Genomic DNA, 15,103 nt, shown 5'->3' on the forward strand with positions numbered 1-15,103 from the left:
GAATTTCTTGTAATTGGAAAGAGGTGCTAGTCCTTTTAAAAGAAATTAGTTTGGTCCTCTTTAAAAGCAAGTAGTCTATTTCTTCTGGAAATTGATAAAGGACCAACTGTCAACAGACAGAATACAAATACTAGATGAGAGTCAGGGCGGGAATGGAAATTTGCTTGGCAAACAATGAGAAAGAATCATCCTCAATGGGCCTCATGGCGTCTCTCTACAAATTATATATTAGCAGTTATTTTGTGGAGCTGCATAAGGGAATTCCCTATAATACCAGGAGGTAATGCCATGGCCTGCCCACCTTTAGTCTATTCTAGAACATATACCAAGGATTAGCAGCCTAAGGATAAGTGGGCAGTGACTTTTACCACCCTTGGAATTTGCTTTTGGAATACAACTCCAAGTGAAGAGACTCAAAACAAGGTAGTAAATAAGTGTTATTACTCAAATCTTTGAGTAAACAATGACTGATTAGTAAAAAATGTACTTAAATGTATATCAGTACTATACTTGAGGATGTATTAAATTTTGCTCCATATTAAATATGATCTATTTAGATGAAATTAATTAGTGGTAAAAATTAATAATACTCAGTTATATTTGACTCTTTTTTGGTAAGGAATTCTATTTTTATATAAAAAAATTTTTTCTTTTTATATCTAGAAAAAATCTAGCTGTTTAGACTGAAACCAAAACAAAAACACCATTGCCCACAAGGTGGCAGTACTGCCTAACTGTAGGCAAAGTAAGTAGGAGGAAATGAATAGAATCTAGAGAGCTAGCTAGCCTCAAGAACTCAAATTTATAAAGGGAGAACAAACATCATAATACCAAAGAAAAAAGGGGATAAGGAAGTGAGACACATGATATATTTCTGAGACTAAGCCAATCTTTTTGAAAAAATTATTATTTTTAAATTAATAAGCATTTATTTACTCCCTTCTACTCCCCAAAATAAAACCGAAATCTTTATAATGATCTAAAACGGCTCTTTATGGTCTATAAGCTTTATGACTTTGACATCAATGACACAAAATCAGTTCCACTACATATGTTTCAGATTTATCAATTACATAGAACTTTTGGGTGAAAAATTTATATAAATACACACTGTAAGTACAAATTCTCTAAACTGAAATTGAAAATGTGTTTTTAGAATAGAATTTACATTCTCAAAAATTATATGCAAGATAGAAAACAATAGTCTAAGGAATTCACCCTCAGTGCTTACTATTAATAGCCAGAGTTCTTAAGGATTAAATGATGAAGACATACATTTCTAAAAGTCATTTGGACAGATATAGAATACTCAATGTTCTTGAATTTGATGCAGAATATAGAAGCTGAAACATTTTCCACATATGAAAATGTTTTTCTGGCCCTGCAATCCATTCTACTTTTCTGATGCTACTGTTGGCAATTGGGAAAATTTGTTCTTAACTATTATAAACATTTAGGATATGAAGATGAAGTTACCATAACATGGAAGGATAACAAGTAACAAATGTTTTACTCTTCTAATTCCTTGACCCTTCTCATATATACTTTGTCTTCGTTAGTCCTCCTTCTATCCAAACTGGCACAAAAACTCAAGGTCTGATTTGATAATGTTGAATGGCTTGCTAATGGTTGGTTAAATCTGGCAGTCTGTGATATCAGTCAGCACAACTTCAGAACTTGACTTTCATGGCAAGGGAGCAAAGACAGGAAGGCAAGACAAAGTTAAGGATAAGGTTCAATGAGTCAACAAAAAACCCCCATTTGTTACTTATTACTCTTTCTTATGTTTTAACTTCATCTTTGTAGTATAAACAGGTTGACAGTATCCATTTAACTTTAAGATTCTCTCCTTAAAAATAACCAATCGAGAAAGGATGTTCCATGCTGTGGACATCTGGCAATGATCTAAGTAAATGAAACCCAAACCCAGAACCAATTACTGTATAATATTTTAGTGGGGAAACCAGTAAAAGTAGATATTTAGAAATGGTTAAAACTTTCCATCTCTTAAAAAAGAAAACTTTCCCCACTTTTTCCCTAAAAAAAAAAAAAAAAAAAAAAAAAGAAAGAATTTCAACAAGCCTTTACAAAGACTTAAAAACAGCTTTTTAGTTAACAGCAAAATGGAGGAAACATCATCTGTCCTAAATTGGTTTCCATACTTTTTTTCTTTGTTATTTTTGGTACCTTCTTAGATTTATCTTACCTATATTACTTTTGCTGTAAATTTTGCCTCATTTCTTAAATGTTTCTACAAGCTAATATTTAATGACGTTATAAAGAGCACAAAATACAAGGTCAATATTAAATCCTTCCTAAACATAAATGTCTCTGTTCTAGGAAGTCTACTCCTAGTAGCTCCTATTAAACAATCCGCTAACTAGTAATAAGAAATAGTTGGAAGGCAAAGAAAACAGTAACAATGGTAAATAGCTTGGGTTTGTATCTGCAACAAAATAGCTGCAAATGAGTTTTAAAATCACAATACTATATGTCTTTACAGAATCCTGAAAATTTGATGAAGAGAATTTTAATCCTTTGAAGACCAATTTCTCTGGCGAGCTGGTATGATCCTCTAAAAGAGGCTAATTAAGCAAATTAAGTAAAATATTATAGATGCAAATTAAGCAATATTTCATAGCTATTTCTTAAACAAGTTCCTAGTCTCAGAAGTATTTATGATAACACCCTAACACAAGGGTCAGCAACTTCTGTAAAATGTTATGGCAAGGTGTTCTCTTTTTCTTCAAGAATGCCAAAGGTGGATAAAGGCTATTTAATTAATACATGTCAGAACCTGTCATCGATCCTCCCAAGCAGGGAGTACTTTGTGCCAATGAATCATGGCTCAGAGTATTCTTAAAGGTAAAAGGAAATTTAGAATGGTAAGAGCAAACAGCACAATTACTATTTTTGGCACAGGGCCACAGTTGCTCAATCCCTATCATTGATAGACAAAAATATGGATTGTCTTAAAAGTAATCCAAATATATTATTTTGAAAACAAATTTCATAAGGAAACTCACCACTACATCTCCTTCCTGTGGAAGATTATTTGCTGGCAGCCTATTCTTTTCCTCATTGTTGTGGTAAAGAGCTCCATCATTCCTCATCACAAGGCTATGAACATCTCGGCCAAGAGGAATCTGATTCAAATTAACTTTCTGAGTTGCCACTCCAATGCCCCAGATCCCTAAGAACATAATATTGGAAATAATTCACTAACTAAAGAATAAAGATGAAGAAATGGGTCAAATTTTCAGGCGTACTCATTTTGAAAGAAATAATACCTTGAAAAATTAAACAATATATTATCTCAATGAATCTCAAGTACCAATAAACCTATTCATTAAAAAAAAATGAGAAACCCCATCCTATATTATGTTTGGAATCAATGGTTCTCAACCTTTTAGTTTAAAATAATTTTGAAAATTTCCATGATAGTACCTGTTGTAAGGGGTAAAAAGGGGTTTTGGTTGGGTGAATATTAAAAGGGATGGTCAGGGAATTGAATAATTATCAATCCCCAATTAAAGAATAACCTCAAGTCAAAATGACTTTTATGAAAGTTTATTTACAAATGAAAAGAGAAAGAGAAAGTAAGAAAATCAGAGAGAGGATAAGGTAAGATAATTAACCTGACACACTAAATAATTTGCTCTGGTCCCTGGTTTAGCCCAAGCAGATCTAACTAGTCCTCAGCCTGAGGCCCGAGGCCTGAATACTGGGGATGAATGAAACAGAAGCTTCAGACACAGAGTTCCTCTTGAAAAGAGAGTTCCTTCAGAGAGAGGAAGATTTAGTCTATTTAGTCGTTACACTCATCACGTGTAATTCCAAGGAAGAAATTTAAGAATAGTCTCACCAAGGTCTCAGGGTCCCAGGTCCAGCGCTCCTCCAGGTCCAAGTCACGAACCAGAAGAGAGCTATAGGAAGTTGTCACTCTCTTTAAAAGGGGCTTCTTTTGCGTCACTTCCTGTGCCTTCCTCTTAGTTTATGTGTCCAATCACAACAGATGCTTTTCTTAGGACTGCCCAGAAGGCAGTCAGTAAATTCTGATTTATCACTCACTCTAGCACATGTGGGTCAGAGACCTCCCAACTTGTGAGTTAAGTGGAGTTGTTTACACTTTTGGTGATTAGATTTGAGAACGGGCAAGGTAGATTATAATCTCTATCACACTGTACTACATATAATGTTGGAGTTAAAGCTCAAAATGATGGTATGTAACTATTTATATTAGCAAAGAACTTGAAACAGTAGATGTCCATTGACTGGGGAATGGTTATAAAGTTTTTGTCATATAAAATAGTATTGAACTGTAAAAAATTATGAAGATGAAGAATACAGAGAATCATAGAGAGATTTAAATTAATTAAAATGAAGAAAATAGAAGTAGAAAAACAATCTATACATTGATTACAATAATACAAATGCAAGAAATAGCCACATAGAGCAGTGGAGAGGGAACTGAAATAAGGGTCTGAAATAAGAAAGATCAGAAAAATCAACATTCAAATCTGACCTCCAACACTTACTATGTGACCCTGGGCAAGTCGCTTACCCCTTCTTGCCTCAGTTTTTTCATCTGTAAAATGAGCTAGAAAAGGAAATGGCAAACCACTCCTCTCTTTGCCAAGAAAACCCAAAATGGGGCCACAAAGAATCAGGCACAGCTAAAAAAAATGAGTGGTTAACAAAAATGCAAACAACAACAAATAAATTGAAAAAGAATGTTGTGGATTTAGAATAAACAAGAAGCTTAACTCTAAAGAATAAATAGAAGAATATATCTTTCTTTGTAGAGATGAGGAACTATGAGTGTCAAATACTGTATATAATATGAACAACTTTGTGGAACTTTTTTCTTTTTTTAAAAAAAGGGATAGCTTTTTGGGAAATGGAAAGAGATATACTGGGAAATGAAGTGGATGTCAAAATAAACTATATCACAAGGCATCTAGGTGGTTCAGTGGATAGTGAGCCAAGTCTATAGGCAGGAGGTCTTGGATTTGGATCTGACCTCAGATGCTTCCTAGCTATGTGATACTTAACCTCAACTGCCTACTCCTTACCACTCTTCTGCCTTAGAACCAACATTTGGTATCAATTCTAAGATGAAAGGTAAGGGTTTTCTAAAAGTTTAATTAATTAGAAAATAAACTATATCATTAAAAATTTAAGTTAAAACAAAAGATAATGCTTACTTCTCAAATGGATTTGAAAACCTTTCACAATAATTCTGAGAGCCCCACCAGGTTCTGCAGCCAACAGATTCAGAACCAATGGTCTAGTAAGTGTAGAGAACCAAGCAGTTTGGACAGCAAAAGAACCTAGAATTGTGTTTAAGTTCTGCTCCTCTGTTCTCCTGGGTCTCACATTCTCCTACTGTATAAGTAACAAATAATATTTGCCACCAATCACTATTACTACATTACCGAAATATGGCCCCAACATTTCGCTGTGTCAGAGAAAAGAACTGAATTCTTGAACACTAAGCACAAGCTCTCTCTAGCAGGGACTACCAAACTGGCAAGGGCCAGCAAAGGATCCTATGCTCATACAAATTAATCATAATTTGGAGATTTAATGGACCAGAAAGATAAAGATAGATTTTTCTAGCCATAGCAATTCACAAAAAGCATCTACTGCTATGTTGTGAGTAGAATTGTGGCTCTTTCAAGATATAGCACTCAGTGAATAAAACCAAAAGTGCTTAGAGGACTGAAATAAGTATTAATACTTGGGGTGGGGAAAATGAATGACAAAGTTGATTTGCAACTGCATTTATATAGCATGGAATTGTTCACTGAATGTAATTAATTTAATAATGTCTTATCAGTTATATGATATCTGAATACATTTGAGTGTTTTCAAAATAAGCTTTGGCTTCAAGTGAGTAAAAAGAATTTTGGAACTAGGCAGAAGCAAGATAGTGTAGTAGTCAGGGACCCACCTGAGCTCTTCCAAAGTCTCCTTGAAACAACTTCTAAATAAATAATGCCTCAAAATGAATTCTGGGGCAGAAGAACAAACAAAAAGGATGGAAAGAAACAATTTTCCAAGTGGAGGTAACTTAGAAGGTTAGAGGAGGGCTCATGAAGGTACAGGAGAACAGGGACCCTCATCAGTTTCAGAGCTAAAAAGAGTGCTTGTAGTTGTTCACAGACCAGAGTATAGGCCAGGAGAGCAGTAATTACACATCTCCTTAGATCCATAAATCTAAAAGCAAGAAATAGGCTGGAAAATGAGCAGATGACAACAGAAAATTACTGTAGTGACAGGGAAGATCAAGTTGAAAATGCAGTAGAAGATAATGAAGTCAAAACAGCTACATGCAAAGCCTCAAAGAAAAATGTGAATTGGTCAAAGAACACTTCCCCTACCCCACCCCATTGCCACAAAAAAGAATTCCCGGAAGAGCTCAAAAAAAGATTTTTTAAAAGGTAGGGGAAAAATTGGGGGGTGGGAGAAATGAATTGTGCAAGAAATTTATCAGTCAATAGCTTTGTAAGTAAAGCACAAAAACCCCCGAAGAAAACAACATCTTAAAAACAGAATTGGCCAAATAGTAAAAGAGATACAAAAATCCACTGAAAATAACCATTTAAAAAGCAGAAATGGCCAAATGGAAAAAATTATACAAAGATTCACTGAAGAAAGGAACTCATTAAAAAAGTAGAGTTGGTCAAATGGAAAAGGAAGCACAAAAGCTCATGGAAGAAAATAATTCTTATAAAAAATCAGAATTGGGCATGTGGAAGCTAATCACTTTATGAGACACCAAGAAAAAATAAAATGAAATCAAAAGAATGAAAGAAAATGTGAAATATCTCATTGGAAAATAGATCAAGGAAATGCAACTTTTAAGAAATTAACAAGGAAAACTGTTTTGATATCCTAGAAGCAGAGGGCAAAATAGAAATACTCTACCCGTTACTTTCTTAAAGAGATCCCAGAATATAGAGTCAAATTAGAGCTTCCAAGTCAAGAAGAAAATACTTTAAGCAGCCAAAAAGAAACAACTCAAATATTGTAGAGCCACTATCAGGATAACAAAAAATTTAGCAGCTTCTACATTTATGCCTGGAGGACTTAGAATGTGATATTCTGGAGGGCTAAGAAGATAGGATTATAACACCAAAACTCACCTATCCAGCAAAACTGAGTATAATCCTTCAGTGGAAAAAATAGATATTTAATGAAATTGAGGACTTTCAAATATTCCTGATGAAAAGACCTCAGTTGGATAGAAAATGTGACTTACAAATAAGTATAAAAAGGTAAAAAATGACAACTTCTGTTTTATGGAACCCCCAAATTTACCTTCCAGACTGGTCTTTGTCTTAGACTGAACAATGAACCATCAAGTATCCATTAAATATCCTGAATAGGAGTGATAGAAATACTCAAACCTTAAATACCTTTTTTGTCTTCTTAGCCTCCCCTAAGCCACTCTGTGGTACCTCAGCTTTGGGCAAAAGACTGTTGCCTTATAAAACCAAGTCAGATCCTATAGTCCCCAAAAGTGTACATAAGACTCTACATTCTTTAGCTCACTAGAAAAATCCCCTTTTGATGTACATTTTCCCAGAGAAGTTGTTCCTAGAGTCCCAGAGTTGGCTCTGTGTAGTGTATTGAGCTTGAATCTGTGTTCTGGCTGATCAGAGAATACATTGTCTTCCTTATCCTGATTAAAGACTTGTTCTTTATAACTACTTTGGATGTTTCTATGTTTTTCAGGGTTGACAAAAAGAAAGAAAAATCAAATAAGGTTCAAGTATTTACATTCCTACATGGAAGATGAAACTTGTAATTGCTAAGAACTTTATCTTTATTAGAATAGTTAGGAGGAGTATACATAGATAGAAGGCATGTGTGATGGGATGATTTAAAGAAAAATTAAGAAATGAGAAACAGGGATGCACTGGGATAATAGGGAAGGGAGAGGTAGAATGAGCAAATTATCTCACCTAAGAGATGTAAAAAGGAAGAGCTTTTTATAGTAGAGGGGAACATGGTGGGAGGCAATGCTTGAACTTTAATCTCACTGAAATTAGATCAAAGATACTCAGTTGGATACAGAAATCTATTTTGCCCTAAAGGGAAGTAGGAGGGGAGGGAGAATAAAAGAAATGGGGGGATTGATAGAAGAGAGGGCAGACTGGAGAAGACAACAATCAGAAGAAAAACACTTATAAGGGACAGGGTGAAAGGAGAAGAAAAGGGAAAAATAGGATGCAGGGAAATACACAGTAATCACAATTGTGAAAATGAATTGGATGAATTCACTAATAAAATGGAAGGGGATAGCTGGATGGATTAAAAAGTAGAATCCTACAATACACTCTTTACACACACTTGAAACAGAGAGACAGAGAGAATTAAAATAAGGGACTAGAGCAGAATCTATTATTCTTCAACTGAAGTTAAAAAAAGGAGGGAATCATGATCTCAGACAAAGCAAAAGCAAAAATAGACCTAATTAAGAGATAAGTAGGGAGAAAAGGGCATTTTGGTCTAAGAAGTCAACTGATAAAACAAAACCTAAGTGATATTATTTTTGAATTTAGATTTATTTTACACACTCTAAGAATTCTATATTTTAAAATAACTTTGGAAACAAATACCAGACAAATATTCTCTATAAATATACTGTGACTGGAAGCAGAATCATGTAGCATGTGATCAAAGGTCTCTATATGTTTAAGAGAGGTTGAAAAGAACTTTATGACTAATAAAAAAAGATGATCATGCTGCCCTTCTCTAAGTACAATACAACTGTAAGCCACTGTAACCATAATGAAAGTTATTTAGGCAAAAGTAGCTTAAAAAAAAAACTAGATTGGGAAATGAGTAGAAGATTTCCAAGTTCTGTCATAATCTAAAGTAAAAGACTATTTTAGATATTTTATTAGAAGAATTACAGCAAGTTAAGTACCATCTAGGTTTATAAGGCATTTTATTCAGTAACAAAATGTGGTATCACCTTATTTATAAAATGAGAACATTTCATGTTCTATGGCTGTGAGGAAAGCATTCTGTAAACCTCACATCCCAGTCCTTTAATGTACACCTGATCAAAGAAAATGTTCAATGTATTCATCCTATAGCTAAAAAGAATCCTCTATTACCTATATTGATAATTACTCTCAATATTTTGGGCTTTTCATAGAATATAACTGTATAATTTTCATAAAATTCAAGATTTAAATTTTTTTGAGAAATTTCAGGAAAAGAGGCTCATTAACTCCTTGAATCAAGAAAGTGAATTGTTTGGAGAAAGTGCCATAAAGAAATCTACACTGCATCAGAAGATCCAGAATGAACTTTGGGATGTAATTCATTGAACTGAAGGAGGTTGTACACATTTATTCTGAATGTAAACTCTTATGGGGACTTCTCAAAGGGGACTGCCTCCTAATTGGCTTTTTGCCAACGCACCTAGCAAACATTGGTTTTGCTCTCTCTCTTTTTTATTCCCCTCTTACCTCTAACTATTATAGTTTCCTCTTAGAAAAGTACAATACAGTATGCACCTGTAGCTAGAAGATCTTTAGAGGTATAAAATGGTTATATTAAAAGATTCATTGGGGAGAGTAGTCTCCCAAAGAATCACAGAGGGGATTGTGAAGAGTGAATCAAACTTTCTTTGCTTATCAATGAGCAACTTTTAAATTAATCAATCAAAAACTTAAGCACCCTTACTTAACACTTAGTAAGAAAATTCACAAATCACTTCCTAAAGTGAGTAACAACTCCAGAGGCCACTGCCTTGCCTCTAGGCAGTGCTAGGCAAATTGAAAGACTGCCATTGGTTTCTGTAAAGTGGGGGAGGAACAGGAAGTGATGTTGAAAAAGAGCTATAAAAAGTCCTGAACTTACTGTCCAAGGGACTTCACCTTTTGGACTTTTCCTTGGAACTACTTCTTTGGAGGACAGCTTTAGATACTCTGCATTGTGAGCTAGACTGAAGGAAGAGTCTCTTTCCCTGAATCCTGTGTTGGCTTACTGAGTGAGTAGCTGGCCTACCTTTCCTGGCTTCTGGAGAGATTGGTTTCAGAGAGGCCTTCCTTTCCTGGAGGAGGCTGCATTGGTGGAACCCTTACTGAAGACATCACCAGGTCCTCTGGCTAAAGGTTACCAAGCCCTGCAGGGGCTGAGCCAAACACTGGAGCAACATTTAGGGTAATAGGCTAGACATTTCTCCTCTTTGTAAATAAAGCTACTAAAAGTCATTTTGACTTGAGCTATAATATTTTTAAATTGGCAACCACAATATTACTTTAGAACTTTCATATTAATATATAAACCTAAATTTTCATATTCTTTCACAACTTAACCAACCTGTGGATTGGATTTTGAATTCGAAGTAGCTTTTGTTCTGATGCAAAGGTGCATTGGCTAAACAACCTCCTGTCCCACATATTCTTCTTCCATTTTTGACAATGACAACATCTGTTCCTAAAAAAAAAATACAAACTAGTTAGACATTAAAAACATTATACAATTTTCCTTTCAATCTCCATTAGAAAAACAATTCTATGTTTTAAAAAGATAGAAAACATATTAATGCAATCCCCTACTGAAAGCATTTCTTTCCTAAATAAGAGAATTTCATATGTAGTAGTCTTTTGTTGATAGAAACTTAAATTTTAATTTTGGTATAAAATTTTAATTTAGAAACTTAAATTTTAATTTTGGTATAAAAATTTAATTTGGTATAAAATAGATGAAATTCTTTCTAAATTATATTTAATACATAAAAATCTTCTAGAGTAGAAACAACCTATATAAACTCAGTTGTTAGTCAATTACTCAAATTATTTAACTTAAACTAATACATATAGCTTAAAAAAACAACACCAAGGCATGTGTTATAAATGAGCCTAATTTTTCAAGCTAATACTTGTGCTGGATAGTTCAGAGACAAATATATTTAGACATCTGTCCTTGTGAAGCTGCTAAACATTCTAAGAAAAATAAATAATCATAGAACTTAGCAAATTTTCATTAAGACAGCTGTTAATTACAGAATACTGCAAATGAGTAGCTGAACAGTCTGGCAATTCCATCATTAAATATACTTTGTTCTTTTAAAATTTAACTTTAACTTAAATTATATGGTGTAGAAGGTTGATTTGGGAAACATTAAATTTTGTTAATGAAACTTGTTAATTGTAAATCCATGTAAATTCTTTAAATCTTGGTAGAGGAAAACATTTGCATCTGGGAATAAGAACAGAATTAAGAAAGCTATAGTATACTATGCTTTTAAAAATGTGATGCTGCTGATATAAGAATAAGAAAATGATTGCCACTCAATGTCTATGGTATGTTGTCACAATTTGGGTTTGGTAATATCACGAGGGTATCACTAGCTTACACAGGATTTGAATCTGTCAATACTTGATGCCACTCCTCTGGAAAAATACTACAGCAAAGTAGGGTATAGTGTTAATGACAAAAACAGAATCAGTCATTAACTGAGGTACTGTGGTACAATAGAAAAACTGGATTTGGAGTCAGAGAATCTGGGTTCAAATCTGCTTCTGTACCTATTAACTTATTTCACCATAGATAAATTACTTAACCTCTGAAGGTTCTAGTTTCCTTATTGGTAAAATTGGGGCAATGATATTTTGAGAAAATTTGCCAAGGATATTGAGGTTGCATCATTTTTACTAAAAACAAAGATTGCTAACTAATTTCTAGGGAGCAGCATTCTGAGTTTTATAATCAGTTCAATGGGGGTGGCAGGATGGCTCAGTGAATAGAATGCCAGGCCCAGAATCAGGAGGTCTTGGATTCAAATCTGGCCTCAGACACTTTCTAGCTGGGGAACCCTGGGCAAGTCACTTAACTCTAATTATCTAGCCCTTACCACTCTTCTGCCTTGGAATTGGCACATGTATTAATTCAAAGACAGAAGATAAGACTGATATATATTTCAGTTCAATGACTAAATGACTAAGACCTCTTCTGAGTCTTAAATGAATGGAAACTAAACTTAGATCTTTGGATGTCAACAGTCAGTTAAGATAATTTGGATGTCAGCAGTGTGAGTACTTTCTCCTCCAATGATGCAGAGCCCAACTTCAACATGCTTTCTCTTCTTTAACTACTTTTGTCCATCATCCCTCCTGGGATCCTCCACAGAGCTCAGGACACTCATCACAGGCCAGGGCCCTTCCTTTATCAGTCCATGAATATCAGTGAAGTGCACAAAGGTCATTCATATAATGTCTCAACAAAAATGCAAGGGACAGTGATGACAGAGGTACAACTCTTTTAAACTATACAAAACTAAAAACAGTCTTTACTAGAGATCCATTGGTGTCTACTGAATCCAATGAAAATGAAAGAAAAAAACCCTCAGTATCCTTAACAAATTCTTTCTCTAATAACATCTGGTTTTTCTAAATGTCTCTAGTTGTTTCAAATGAATATTGCCACACTCTGCCTCCCCCATATGGGATACTATACCAGGTACTTTATTTTTAAAAATTTCATCTTTATTTCATTCCAATAACAAATGTACACATTACATTTTCTAAAGTTGCATGATTCATGGTATCTCCCTTCCCCTTTTCCCTCTCCTTTCCTGGAGTTGACAAGCAATTCAATTGGGTTATACATGTATTATCACTCAAAACATTTTCACATTATTCATTTTTCAAAGAGAATAATCTTATAAAACCAAAACCCCAAATCATATACCCAAATAAATGAGTGATAAGTCATATGTTTACATCTGCATTTCTACTACAACAGTTCTTTCTATGGAAGTGGATAGCATTTTCTTTTTCATAAAAGTCTCTTAGAATTGTCCTTGATCATTGTATTGCTGTTAATAGTAAAGTCTGTTACATTTGATCATCCCACAACATTTCAGTTACTGTATAAAATGTTCTCCTGGTTCTGCTTATTTCATTCTGCATCTGTTCATAAGTCTTTCCATGTTTTTTTCTGAAATCATCCTGTTCATCATTTCTTACAGCACAATAGTATTCCCTCACCATTATCACACACCACAATTTGTTCAGCCATTCCCCATTTAAGAGATATCCAATTCTTTGTCACCACAAAAAGTACAGCTATAAATATTTTTATACAAACAGGTCCTTTCTCATTTTTAAAAATCTCTTTGGGATATAGACCTAGTAGTATATACAAAACATTTTAAAGAAGATCTCAAAAGAAATGGCCTAACATGAATCCAACATGGATTCATTTTATGGGATTTTTTCCTTGAAGTATCAAAAAAAATCTAGTCTCCCTATATATTTCAAAACAATTTCTATGGGAATGGTGTTCATCTAGGGACATACATCATCAAATATTTAAGAGTACATATTATTTATTGCATGTGAAGAAGGCGAGAGAGAATGGGGAGAAGAATATCACCAAGCCTAGAAAATAAGAAGACTATTACTGCTAAGAGTAACAGGGAAAGATTTGCTGGAAATTTAGAATTTGGACTATTTAGTGCAGTGGTTCCCAAACTTTTTTGGCCTACCGCCCCCTTTCCAGAAAAATTACTTAGGCCCCTGGAAATTAATTTTTAAAAATTTTAATAGCAATTAATAGGAAAGATAAATGCACCTGTGGCCATCACTGCTCCCCCCGTGGATCGCTGCAGGACCCACCAGGGGGCGGTAGTGCCCACTTTGGGAATCACTGATTAAGTGTTTAATTTCAGATAGCACCAGGACATCTCATATGTGAATCTTTTTAAGATGGAGGAAATCTATGACAAATATATTTAGTTAAGTCCACATAAAGATAATTATATGGTTCTGGGTCAAGAGAGTGTATGAACTACTCACAGGATTAAGTAGAAAATCTTTAAAAGATGGGGTCTTGAGAAAAATCACAGCAGAGGTTATGGATTAGTTTCCATTGGAAATGGCTCAGTGAATGATGTGACATATCAAACAGTGGATTAAGAAAAAGATGGAGTGGGGCTTCATATATAAAACATTATAGAAAATTTCAAGAGTGGGGGAATTAAATCAAAAGGGAAGGTGAGAAGAGTTACATGAAGAGAATAAAAGTAAACAGGGTGTAGCTAGGTGGCTCAGTAGATTGAAAGCCAGGTCTGAAGATGAGAGGTCCTAGATCAAATCTGGCTTCAGTCACTTCCTAGCTGTGGGACCCCCCATTGCCTAACCCTTACTGCTCTTCTGCCTTAGAACCAATACAAAGTAATACAAAGTTAAGGGTTTAAAAAAATAAAAAATATACAGATGAAAAAGCTATGAGAATGAGTGGGGCCACTAGATGACTCAGTGTGGATAGAGTTCCGTACCTGGAGTCAGTTCAGATCTGGCCTCAAGCACTTAATAGCTGTAACCCTAGGCAAGTCACTTAACTTTGCTTGCCTCAGTTTCCTCATCTGTAAAATGAGATGGAGGAGATAGCAAACAACTCTAGTATCTCTGCCAAGAAAACCCTAAAACAGGGTCATGGAGAGTGGGACAGGACTAAACAACAACAATGAGAATGAGCAGGGTGGAAAATAAATGGAGGGCTTTGAAGAAAGGCTAATAGATAAAAAATGGGGGGGACAAAGTGGGGGGGAAGAAATGGTTTCTATTATGAATATGCTAATTTTTAAGCTTTCTATGTTAAATCCTAAGGAAGAATTATTATTATTATAATTATTCATCTCCTCTAATTTATCCTGTGTATATATGCTGTAAATAGCTGTTTGGATGTTGTCTCCTTGGGCTCCTTGAAGGCCGGGGCGATTTTCAAGTGCCTTCTATCTCCAAGTTATCCTGTTAAGTAAGTAGTTTGTAAGTTGTGACCTCCATGTGCCTTTCTTTGTAACTCTGGCTGCTTAGTCCAGTGCCTGGGACGAAGTAGGCGCTTAATACTTAATAAATGCTTGTTGTCTTGACTTGACTTGTGGCCATCAAGGGAGGAAGGTTTGGGTAAAGCCACCAGTCATGGCAAAGATCATTTGAAAACAAACATGCAGGTCTCACTTTGAGCTTCCTTGCAGCAGGAGTTGCTTGCCTTTAGTCCCCGGCCTCTGTCCCCCTCACCTGCCACTAGAGCCAAAGGAGACAGGAAAAATCCACCGGGGGGGGGGGGG

At 34.8% G+C, this 15,103-nt stretch overlaps 1 protein-coding gene across 3 annotated transcripts in view; it reads right to left on the reverse strand.

Annotated features, from left to right (window-relative positions):
- Positions 1–15,103, reverse strand: part of SPRYD7 (SPRY domain containing 7) — a 35,238-nt gene that overhangs the window by 14,849 nt on the left and 5,286 nt on the right. For 2 of the 3 annotated variants that reach the window (XM_044666046.1, XM_044666045.1), the window contains exons 2-3: positions 10,348–10,464; positions 3,027–3,193 (exon numbers count right to left, since the gene is read on the reverse strand). In XM_044666046.1, the coding sequence (XP_044521981.1) occupies positions 3,027–3,193; positions 10,348–10,464 (284 nt within the window). The remainder of the gene's footprint in view (positions 1–3,026; positions 3,194–10,347; positions 10,465–15,103) is intronic. The other variant, XM_044666048.1, reaches the window with a different exon arrangement.

The sequence above is a fragment of the Gracilinanus agilis genome, chromosome 3 (assembly GCF_016433145.1).
Source record: "Gracilinanus agilis isolate LMUSP501 chromosome 3, AgileGrace, whole genome shotgun sequence".
Classification (NCBI taxonomy): Eukaryota; Metazoa; Chordata; class Mammalia; order Didelphimorphia; family Didelphidae; genus Gracilinanus; species Gracilinanus agilis.